Raw genomic sequence first — 11,718 nt, forward strand, 5'->3', positions numbered from 1 at the left:
CAATGGTGTAATAATAAATACAGTTTGAACGGCATACAAATACTTTCAATAACAATACCTATAACCTATTCCAACCACAAGAGGATTAAAGATAAATAAACAACTTTGACATACAATTGACGAGATATAATTGATCGAGAGCTTCAATAGAGTTCTTTTATAAATAAGGATATATTAATTATCAAGATTAATTATCTGTAGTTCATAATATAGCGATTCTATTCTCTGGGAATCTCGCAAATCGCATGGAATATGTTCATATAAGTTTTGTTTATCTTTTATCCTTTATTGATTGGAACAGACTATATATTTTTTATCATATCTTTACTTTTCAATGGATTAGAAGCATTTTTAATATACATATTAAAGAGAATAAGCGATATTTTTAAGCTACTTTAAGTACATCCATTTGAAAAGAATATCAGATAATTTGATTATAAGATACAGTCAGATTAAAGCATTCTGAAGTTTTTTTTTTATAATTAAATAGCAAGGAACTATAGTATTAAAGTTTATTGTATCAGCTTATTTGTGTCAACACTGAATAATGTTAACATTTGTGAAAAAACTCAAATAATTGTCTGGAATTATTAAAAAAATATATTTACAAAGCGCTTTTAAATTGTATACATTATAAGTACTTAGCAAACAGTTTTATAATATGATAGCTACATAATTATTATTTATTATTGTTTGTATAAAAATACTTAAATGATAAAATAGAAGTATGTATATTATTATTATTATTTAACTAACAATACTGTTTTTAATTGTTAGCTGCATTTATAATGTAATTGTTATGATTACATTTTATTTCTTATCATGGCAACAATTATTTTTATCAAGCACCAAAAGAAAAAAAATGACTTAAGTTTTAAAAGTTACAATATCACAATAATTAAATATAATGTTAAAAAATAGTCACATTATGTACAAAAGAGGTAGATTACCGCATGATAAGCAATGTTTTAGGATGCTTCCATATGTCTGTGCACTGTAACGGGAGCCAGCACACTGTTTTTGCCACAAGGTAGGACGGTCATAGTAAGCTCTGAGTTTTTACTTCGTGGTTTAATTTTACTTGGAGCTGGGAAACTCGCATCAGATTTAGTATCATCTGATAAAATTGTCGGATCATTTACTGAGAAACCAGTCGTTTCCGAGTCTTCATGGGGTGTCATTGTCGAATAACCGTGGTCGGAACCACCAGCAGTGTGAGGACGTCTATATCCCGTAACCACACGATATGGAGAAATTGGGGCCTCAATTTCCTTTGTTGGTAACAATTTATCTTGCCCAGACATATCTGGCATGTCATCAGATGGCAAGTGACTCATTTGCACATCAGCATCGTGCCAAGTTTCAGCTGGGCCGTCAACATACAAATTGTGGCAACTATCTGATGAGGTATTCTGTCTGTAGCAATATATAGCGACTGCTATAAATAGGCATACCGTAACTATACACCCGGCTATCGGGCCAATCGCCGAATAACTAGCAAAAGCGTCCCTATTGACGTGACCAAATGTACCCTCTCCGTACGGAGTTACAGCGCCAAGAACACCACTAAAGCAAGTCGATTGAGACGTACAAAATGGACTTGCCAGCCGTGTTCGTCCATCTGTATCTATTTGGCACCACTCACAACCCAAAACTCCTAAACAAGATGTATGTGTGTTGTATGTCTCACATTGAAAATCAAAACAAGATTTTAAGTTTTCAGCAAAATTATGGAAATAATGCGATTTATGATTATTATTCTCAGGCATTATACCACACAAGGGAATATTTTGGTCAAATCTCGAAAGATTGGTGTTAGGACATTCATATAACTCTGAACTACATTCACATGGACATTCACACTCAGTTTGTTCCATGCGATTACAATTCAAGCACAGGCGGTCAACCATGCTACATGGGCAAAAGGCACCAACATTACAGGATGCATTAACAAGACCTATGAAAGCATTAGTTCCAGGGATGGATGCAATATAGTAATGAATACAATGGTCACCTGATACTACATTTGAAAGTACATTTGGTAAAGAAGTATTAAATTCATAAAATCTTTGAATAGTTTTATCATAGAAATTACTACACAGTCTTTTTGTGACAAATCCTTTGTGATTCAACATATCAATGGCTATCATTGATTCTTTGTGGGTTATGTGTTGTTGTTCAATGGGACCTGAACTATTTGGATCCATCAATCCGGGATGAGAGACCAAGTACCCACGATTGTTCATAATAAAACATTTAACATAATATGAATTGGCACACATTGGCAAACTATCTATAAGGAGTTTGTAGAGGAAACCCATTGTTACATCCATCGAAACAACCATTGATGGATATATAGGGCTTCTTACAGCGTATGAAATGGACACAATGTATCCAGCTCCTCCAACATCTAAATTTGGAGGGGTCAGAATTATTTTACCTGGATTTTCAACTGCATATATGTACCATGGTCTCCGAACTGGCTCATAATCATACTCTAACACAGTGCCAGGAAACATAACTAGCACTCCATTCTCTGTTACAGCATACCTTCTAACAATGTATTTTGAGTAGGGTCCATGTAAATGTTGCCTCTTATAAAAAGATAATATTGAATTTAAAAATCCAACATCTTGTTGTATTTCATTCTTCAATCCAGGATTAGACAATAAACCATGTGCAACACTTTTAAGATAAGCTAAGTAATTTTGCATATATGTAATTGCTTCTTGACCGTCACCCATATCATATAAGTACGTAAAAGGAGATTGAAAGCTAGAAGGACTTAAGTACACAGTCCCTTGATCAATGGTAGATATTTGTTTAAAATGGCGACAGACTTTACCAGTTTTAGGAGGAAAAAGATCTAATCTGTGAAATAGTATTTCTTTACTAGTTCTTGTAAAAAATATATTTGTTTTATTTGTCAAATTATTATTAGATATTTCTGATACAATACAAACTATGTATAACTTTTGCACCCATTTCCAAGAATATGTTATTGATTTAGAAGAGTTGGTATCACTAACTGTAAAATTTCCTGAATCAATAGTCAATAGCTTTTGTTTAACAATATCAGTACAATTACAGGTTTCCACTGCTTCTAGAGTAGTAAATTTAATTTTATCTGAAGTTGATTCAGGCCTCGGAAAATATGTATGCATGAGAATCTTACCTGAAAGGTCCATAACAAATGCTCTCTTTTTATGATTTTTTTCCTTGAAATAAATAATATCTTCAGCCAAATCAGACCAATACAGATCCAATCCCATAATACCATTTGAAATAGGATTTACAAGTGAAATCATAAAGTCTCGTTCTGTAGCTTCCCACACTGGACCTTCAGTTTGCAGTTTAGTCTCAAATCTACTCGGCAGTAAAGAGATAAACGCAGAGGCGATCTGTCCAATGACTGCACTGTTGTTAAGATGAAGCTTCATGACAGAATGGTTTTTTGAATGATTATGCAATTTGTCAAAATGTAATATTTCTATTGAACTATTTCTTGCAGTTTTTCCTTCGTATATCAATCCTATAGAATATTTTACTTTGTTATCTATGGTTTCTGGATGTGGAAATATTTTGAGCCACTCGTCATCTTTTAAGACTTTTTGTTTCTTACTGGTTAGAAATATTAGCAATTTGTTTATAGGCAGTTTCTTCTCACTCAACAAATTCTTTATCTCTCTATTTATTGCTAATGGTGTTAAGCTATTTGCTGCTATTTCTATTGAAGAGAGGTATTCCCGTAATAGTAGTTTATTATTATCGGTTGCATTCCCTAGATTAGATATTCCATCATTGCTACAAGTATCCTCAAACTTCATGAAATTAGTCATGTTCGTTATTTTCAGGGCAAATAAATCAGTATTCTGAAGGGCATAAGCTATTTCTTTAACAATGCTTGTAACATGCTGTAGTGATTCTATTTTCATATTATTATCTATTAAAAATACAATGAGTTTTGGATCTGGATGTACAACTTTATGATACAAGTATCTTAAGTTTGAATGAGGCATTGATGTACAATCTTTATCTGTAGCATAATCCATGTTTGATAAAAAATATGACCGTTTAACTTTCAAATCTTTAAATCTACCCTTCATATGAGGCTTCATGTCCATTGAAGATATGTCATCGAACACACTAGAACTTTTTATAAACACTGATTTGCCGATAGATGTAAATGGACATGGATGAGTGAAGGACGGAGTGTCGGTATTATTAATCGTATTGCTCATATCGAGTAGTATGTTTATAGCAGAGGATATTTTGTAGTTTAACTTATCCGCTATACTAGATAATGTGTTACTATCTGTAGTATGATATCGACTTACTTTGTAAGCAGTACGTACTTCTAGATGTGATGTGTATTCACTTCCAAGTTCTTTGACCACAATTTCGTTAAATTTGCTTGCTAAAGTTTCCGATAATTTCCGTACGTTCCATTTGTAGTCACAGCGGCTGTTGTTTGTTTTCGTACATTCTTCATTTTGTGCAAATATTGAGGTACATATATTTGCAAAAATAGTAAACAGAAATATCAATTTCATCTTATCGACATTATCCTTGCGCGTCACATTCGATAAAACCTCGCATAATGTATGAAGTTTAATGTATCATCATGAGTATTCCTCATTTTTGATCGGTTTCAACAGTTCCATTACCATTTTTTATATATTCGCTTAACTCAGTAACAAAACAATTATAATCAAATAAAATTTATTTAAAAACACTCTTGAGGGTACAACTCACAAGTGACAATTATGGCCAATTATCATTATCAAGATGTTTGACATTTAAAAAATTACATATGGCCGTCTTAACGTTCAGAAATTAAAATGTTTTTTTTATAAAAAATATGTTCAATACACATATAGATATCGAGAACGTTATTAAAAATCTGTATTATTGTTTATTTATTTTTGTTCGTCACTATTTTTATTTCAAAAAATATACAAATGCTAAGTAGGAGTTTTTTAAATAAAAGTTTAAAAAAGATTGGCAGTAAATATAAATCAATCAAAATAAATCGACTCCTCCTATTCTTTGTTATCTTTAGTCTCTACCGTCTTAAGCTCAACTGAAAAATTAGAAGTAAAATGATTACGCTATCATTCTAAAATACTGTATTGTAGAAATGGAGTTCATTAAATGAACAATTATATTCTATGGAAGGGACATTAGTTGTTATAAAAATAACTAGCTTATCACGAATAATTTTTTTTTTTGCAAATTCAAACATGTAAAATGCATAGATCTTTAAGATTATTAAAGAGCACATAGACTGTTTCTGTTTGTTTTAGTACAATAATTGCTTTTAGAAAATAAACTAAAATAAACCTAAAGTATTTTGTAAGGACTAGCAACTCAAAACATTACAAATTAAGCTTGTATTTATAAAAAAAAACCTTCTAATATTTACATTTTCTTGATTATTTTCCTTAATTAATTGTATTTATGTGAAGCAGTAAAATATATTTGAAACTAAAAACTCAATCTTCGTCATTTGTTCATTGTATATTGTTTGGTTAGGTGTTGCGTTTGATCATTAATATAAAATAAATACAGTGTCATTACGTAACAGGTTTTTATAAAACTTAACGAGCATTATAGTACTAATATATTTTATTTAAATAAATACGTATTAGTGTTATAAGACATGGCTAAAAAAGTTAAACCTGATCGAGAAACTGACGATGTGGTAAATATATTGCAAAGGTTCGGTAAATATCAAATAGTTCAGTATTTCTACATTTGTCTTCCGACTGTATTTATCGCTAGCGGAAACGTAAACTACGTTTTTGTCGCTGGAGATATAGATTATCGGTAAGTTTGAATGCATATAATAGAATGGTTTGTGTGATATTCTACCGCTAAGCTGTAAAATTTATACTATTGTGTTTCGGCTTAAAGTGTGAGTGAGCCAGTGTAATTACAGAGAAGTAAGTAAAAGATGGATATATTTCTTACAGTGCTGATGTCTATGCCCAATTGCCAATCTGCCTATTTAAAATGAAAAAAGTTTTATTGAATGTTAATGTATATAATGTAATTAAATATTGATTATTTTCGTGAATTATACCGAATCTATCGAGAAGGAATTTAGAACAATGTACATAATGTGTAATGTACATGAGATAATAAACTGTATTCAAGGTTTTTACTTGCATTATTTTATTAGTTATTAGAAATTTGAAGTTCCAATTGGTTGGTCAGATCGGCTGTAGACTCGATAACCGATAGTAGACCGAGTACACCAGTTCTTGAGTAAAGGTATCGTCTTGAAACCCTGAAAGATGTTTTTCTTTGAAGGTAGTAATGATATATGAAGAATGGCTGGTGGCGTATTGATAGTAAAAGACGAAGATTGAGCTCTATGCCGTGCCTTGTGTCCGGCAATAGCCGAACATGGGCTGATGGTGATACTGATGTTAAAAATTATATTAAAAACCGACCAATTAGTGTCTATTCTATTTATAATATAAGCATCACATACGCTTCATAAGTTGCAAAGTTATCGCAAACAATTTTTTTAGCATCCGAATTATATAGTAAAGTTCTAGAACAATATCCGCCATGTATTTGAAATCACATCCAGTTTCTGGCTCTACAGATTTTTTCAAAATGATTTATTTCAATTTTAGTTGCCGAGTTGCTGAGTGTGAAGCATTTGATAAATCTTTTTCACCATCATGGTGGCCAGATTCCAAGGAACCATTGCATTCGAAATCAAATCGTTGCGGTATGCCTGTATTAAATGTTACATATTTGCAAGAAAACCAATGCGATAACAACAGCTTTACATCAGCAACCAGTGAATGTAAAGAATGGGTCTATGGCAGTAACAAGACAATTGTTGCTTGGGTAATTGAATTTAGTTTTATACTAATAATATGAGACGGAAAATAATTTAAAATTATAACAAGCCTTATTTATGTTACCATCAAAGGCTGTCCATATTTATATCAAGTCTATATATAATAAATATTATATGTAATGTATAAACATAATTATATAACTTGTGTTGATCGAAACTACAAAATACCATAATAACATAAAAGTTCCGTATTAATCGAATAATTTATTTTTATAAAAAAAGCTAATTATAATATTTTTTATAGTACTATACTTAAATGATGATATTGAGCTATTATAATTTACATAAATAATTACTTATATTCAGGTCTGAAATAAGTATGTAGATATATACAAATACAATTGTAAGTAGCAACAATACAAATAAAGAAGGAAGTAATAAGTAATGATAAGAATGTTAGCAGCATTTTCACTTTTTTTATGGTGTAGGTAGGCGGACGAGCATATGGGCCACGTGATGGTAAGTGGTCACCAACGCCCATAGACATTGGCATTGTAATTAATGTTAAGCATCGCTTACATCGCCAATGCGCAACTAACCTTGGAAATTAAGATGATATGTCTCTTGTGTCTGTAATTACACTGGCTCACTCACCCTTTAAACCGCAACACAACAATACCAAGTACTGCTGTTTTGCGGTAGAATGTCTGATGAGTGGGTGGTACCTACCCAGATGAGCTAATAAAGCCCTACCGCCAGTAAAACGTTGAAATGCAACCCGATCCGATTCTCTGGGCGAAACATGCAGGACCCCTTCTACAAATAGACATGCTAGGATGAAATACACTCTCATTTTACTAAGTTTAATTTAAAAACCCTTTCAGTTTTTTTTTTTATAACAGTTAGCTACAATATATGTCTATATATAATACGCACTTATTTATATGTAGAAAGTATATCAATAACAAATATACATAACATTCAAATATATTATAATGTTAACATAATTTTGAAGTGCCTAATAATTAAATAATATAGAAACAAAATTTTATTTATAAAAAAAATAATGTGAATCGTAAAATATATTCATTTTTATGAAGTTAATTTAAAATGAAAACTTTATTTTTGTAATGTATGCCTTCGACGCAGATAGTAGTCTATCAATAAATAGGCATGAAGATAATATTTCGGAACTATTTATTAATTTGAATTTTGAATTTAAATGTTTATTATAAATGTTTCGTATTAGTATAAGATCGCTATATTTTTAATAAGTATATAGTACTTTATTTATAGACCTTCAACCCAATGTTCTCTGCAAATTGAGTTTTCTTAAGCATTATTTGTGATATTTTCCCGGTAAATGAATTTTAATCCTTGAATACACTTAACTTATAATAATAACTTTAATTGAATTATTATTTTTAATGTTATTCTTTTTCTTAGTTCAAATAGAAATAGCTATAAATGTAATCATGTTTACGTTTAGCGTAAAACAAAATTAATTTAGCTATAACAATTTTGTCAATATGAAGTCTTTCACACATAACTTTATAACTTTATTTGAATTATTATTTTTAATGTTATTCTTTTTCCTAGTTCAAATAGAAATAGCTATAAATGTAATCATGTTTACGTTTAGCGTAAAACAAAATTAATTTAGCTATAACAATTTTGTCAATATGAAGAGTCTTTCACACTGAACTGCCTTGATACTGATTGATAGGCACAAAGGTTGCACAAATGTCGGTGGTGTATTGACGAAATCAAATACATCCGAGGAATGCGATGGTATTTCTTATAGTGTCTATAGGCGTCTATAGGTGGTGGTCAATCAGGTGCCCCGATATATGGGTGGTATGTTATTGAATAATTTTGTAAGAATACAAGGTAACGAATAATCGTGAATCACTGGTAAAAAAATAAACAGAAATGTTTAATTATTTTATCGCACTTTATTTTAGCTAGACCTGGCATGCAGTCCATGGAAAACAAATTTGGTCGGCACAGTACACAGCATAGGAGCAGTTTTCGGAATGATGCTTGGAGGGTGGGCTGCAGACCGGTAGGTGTTGTAAGGGCCTGGCATTACGTCTAATCCGCTTACTTTTAATATGAGTTGGAAGATTTTTAGTACATTACTTGATACCCTTTTTATTGAAATAAATATATAATATTTTGTAGAAAATATACCTACTATCAGTAACATAAATTTAAGAGATATAAATATATAGTTTATCCCTGATTTGAGACGAGGACAGTATTTCAACGCAAGTAGCATCCCACACTAGGGCCCATCCTCGTTCCCAGGGAACCGGTGTCTGTCCATTAGGTATCTTGCCACCATCACGACTAATTCTACGACGCTCAATAAGTAAGATACGACATTTCACGATTAAGATACGAAGTTAGTTCTTCTAGAGTAATTACTACTCAGTACTACGCAGATCACCGAAAGTTAAAGCTTTCTGACGTATTACGATTCCGGAAAGCAATGCACCGAGTACCGTAAACCCATAATAAAATATCCCTCACACATGTCATGAATACACTCTTTCACCGTTTGTACCATATTACTTTTTGAAGTTTAAATTTTCAGTTTTGGGCGCAAACCTACATATATCGTGACAAGTGTGATAATCGTCATTGGAAACTTAAAAACATTTATTTGGTCGTATTATGGATATTTAACCGTTGAATTAGCAGAATCCATTATATCAGGCTCTGCGTTTGCAGCTGGTATGGTTTTAAGTGAGTTTTATTTTAAAATATGCATACATATACTCATAAAGTAAAAGTACATAAAGTTTGTCTTGTTCTCTTTGTTCATCTATATTTAATATAATTTTTGTATAAAATATAATTAGTGAACCGAAATATTATCAAGCGCATTTCGGTCTTTATATCCTCTTATATGTATATCTAATTCAATGCATGCATTGCAATATTATCATTAGGTAGTTCAATGCATTATAAAAATATGTTTTTTTTTTCAGTTATTGAGATAAGCGGAAATAAACAAAGAATACTTTCAGGTGTATTATTCGCTTATGCAATTTATTTAGGCGAAGCATTCGTCGCTGGCATAGCAATAATTGTACCTACTTGGCAATGGATTATATATATTATTTGTACCCCTCCAATATTGTTCCTGTTTTACATCAGACTGTTAGAAGAAAGTCCACGTTGGCTTGTCTTCCATAATAAATTTGATCATGGGAGACGTTTATTGAAATTGATATCGAAATCAAATAAAATCAATTTAAATCTTAAAGATTTGGATGAGCTGGACGAAGTGAAATTGAGACAAATCTGTAACGTTGAGATAGAATCAAAGCAAGAGGGATACAAGGAAGCGTTACGTTCGAAGGAGATATTGAAGAGATTGTTAATTACTACAGTAGCAAGATTTTCAGCGACTTTCATATATTACGGTCTAGTCGCGAATTCGGTTTGGTTGCCAGGAAATAAGTATATGAATTACGCTCTCACGGCGTTAATGTCGTTTCCCGGTGATATATTAGCTCTGTACTTTATGAACAAATGGGGAAGGAGGTGGCCATTATCTTATGGATACATAATATGCGGAGTGGCATGTGTTTCTTCCGCTTATGTACCAGAATGTATGTATAAATAAATAAGATCAAATAAGCAATAAATATATAATTAGTAGTAAGTAAAAGTACACAATCATGTGTATTATTTAAATATTATTATTTACATATTATTTAGTCTTTGAATTTATTCCCAAGCATCATAAGATGGAATCGTTCGATGGATTTTAATTGAATTAAGCTTACAGGTTTTTTTTTAATAGTGAGATGGGTGTGTTTGAGAGAGAGAGATGTTGAAAATTCCGTATAACTTTGTTCAATATTTTTATTTGTAGCGTATCTATGGCTGAAAATAATTCTTTTCATGATTGGAAAACTGACGGTTGCTGCATGTTTCACGGGAATTTGGACTTTCACAATGGAATTATTTCCTACAAGTATTCGGGGTTCGATGTTTGGGTTGAATACACTAACGGCCAGCGCTGGTTGCATGCTTGCTCCTTTAACACCAGCTATGGTAATTTTTTTATTTTATTTCGAGAATACATTAATGGTATTAATCAGTATGACATATTTATAAAGATGATCACGAAAAGTTCACGTATTGAAATATATTACTTTGCTAATTTAGTTTTTCATTTTTAGGATACAATTTCTCCAGTATTTTCTTCATTGTTTTTCGCTTGCTCCGCTGTCGCTTCCAGTGTCCTTATATTACTTGCTCCTGAAACCAAGGATCAACCACTACCTGCTTCAATACAGGATATCAAAAATAGTGTTGTAGCAGTTAATGAAATTAAAAATAATGCAGGTGTAGATAATCTTGGTTACGTAGAAAGGATAGTCAATAATGTTCGTTTATAAAGATATAAAATTTAAAAAGAATAAAAAAAAAAAAATTATGAGTATTTTTTTAAGCAAGTTTTGGCTGAAGAATTCATGCTTAATAAATAGCATTTTCATTTGAAAACGTGTAAAATTTTAACTCCGTAGGATTAATATGAGTGGTTCTAATTCAGCCTGAAAGATTTGATCTAAATAAAATAACAAATATGGCAATGTTTTTTAGTTGGATGATATAAATGTGGAAAAAATTTTCATTCGACACACACAAGTCCGTTTCACGAGGATATTCCCCTTCACTGAAATCCACGATATAAATTATAAACAAAAATTGATCATATGAAAAATTAGCGGTGCTGTCACTGGAGCATCCCGGCACTTTAAACTCATTAACAAGTATTTAGATAAAAATTAATGTTTTAATGTTTATACCTACCTACTATTTAACTTATCTAAAAATATTTGTTTTGCTTTGTTATGTATATTGCTATCTGTAAGAAT

At 31.3% G+C, this 11,718-nt stretch overlaps 2 protein-coding genes across 2 annotated transcripts; one reads left to right on the top strand and one right to left on the bottom strand.

The window, feature by feature from the left end:
* Window positions 1–318: 318 nt before the first annotated feature.
* On the bottom strand, window positions 319–4,743 carry LOC126771229 (VWFA and cache domain-containing protein CG16868). The gene has a single exon (XM_050490992.1). The coding sequence runs from the start codon at window positions 4,551–4,553 to the stop codon at window positions 969–971; it is 3,585 nt and encodes a 1,194-aa protein (XP_050346949.1). The 5' UTR covers window positions 4,554–4,743; the 3' UTR covers window positions 319–968.
* Window positions 4,744–5,541: 798 nt separating this feature from the next.
* LOC126771274 (organic cation transporter protein-like) lies at window positions 5,542–11,588 on the top strand. Its single transcript, XM_050491070.1, has 7 exons — window positions 5,542–5,829; window positions 6,648–6,867; window positions 8,785–8,885; window positions 9,420–9,571; window positions 9,817–10,443; window positions 10,710–10,891; window positions 11,020–11,588. The coding sequence occupies exons 1-7, from the start codon at window positions 5,663–5,665 to the stop codon at window positions 11,236–11,238; spliced, it is 1,668 nt and encodes a 555-aa protein (XP_050347027.1). The 5' UTR covers window positions 5,542–5,662; the 3' UTR covers window positions 11,239–11,588.
* Window positions 11,589–11,718: the final 130 nt, after the last annotated feature.

Source organism: Nymphalis io, chromosome 10 (assembly GCF_905147045.1).
Source record: "Nymphalis io chromosome 10, ilAglIoxx1.1, whole genome shotgun sequence".
Taxonomy (NCBI): Eukaryota; Metazoa; Arthropoda; class Insecta; order Lepidoptera; family Nymphalidae; genus Nymphalis; species Nymphalis io.

Coding starts and splice junctions, on each gene's coding strand:
- LOC126771274 (XM_050491070.1), top strand. CDS start 5,663: ATGGCTAAAAAAGTTAAACCTGATCGAGAAACTGACGATGTGGTAAAT. Junction 9,572..9,816: donor TGCAGCTGGTATGGTTTTAA/GTGAGTTTTATT, acceptor TTTTTTTTTCAG/TTATTGAGATAAGCGGAAAT. Junction 10,444..10,709: donor TTCCGCTTATGTACCAGAAT/GTATGTATAAAT, acceptor TTTTATTTGTAG/CGTATCTATGGCTGAAAATA.
- LOC126771229 (XM_050490992.1), bottom strand. CDS start 4,553: ATGAAATTGATATTTCTGTTTACTATTTTTGCAAATATATGTACCTCA.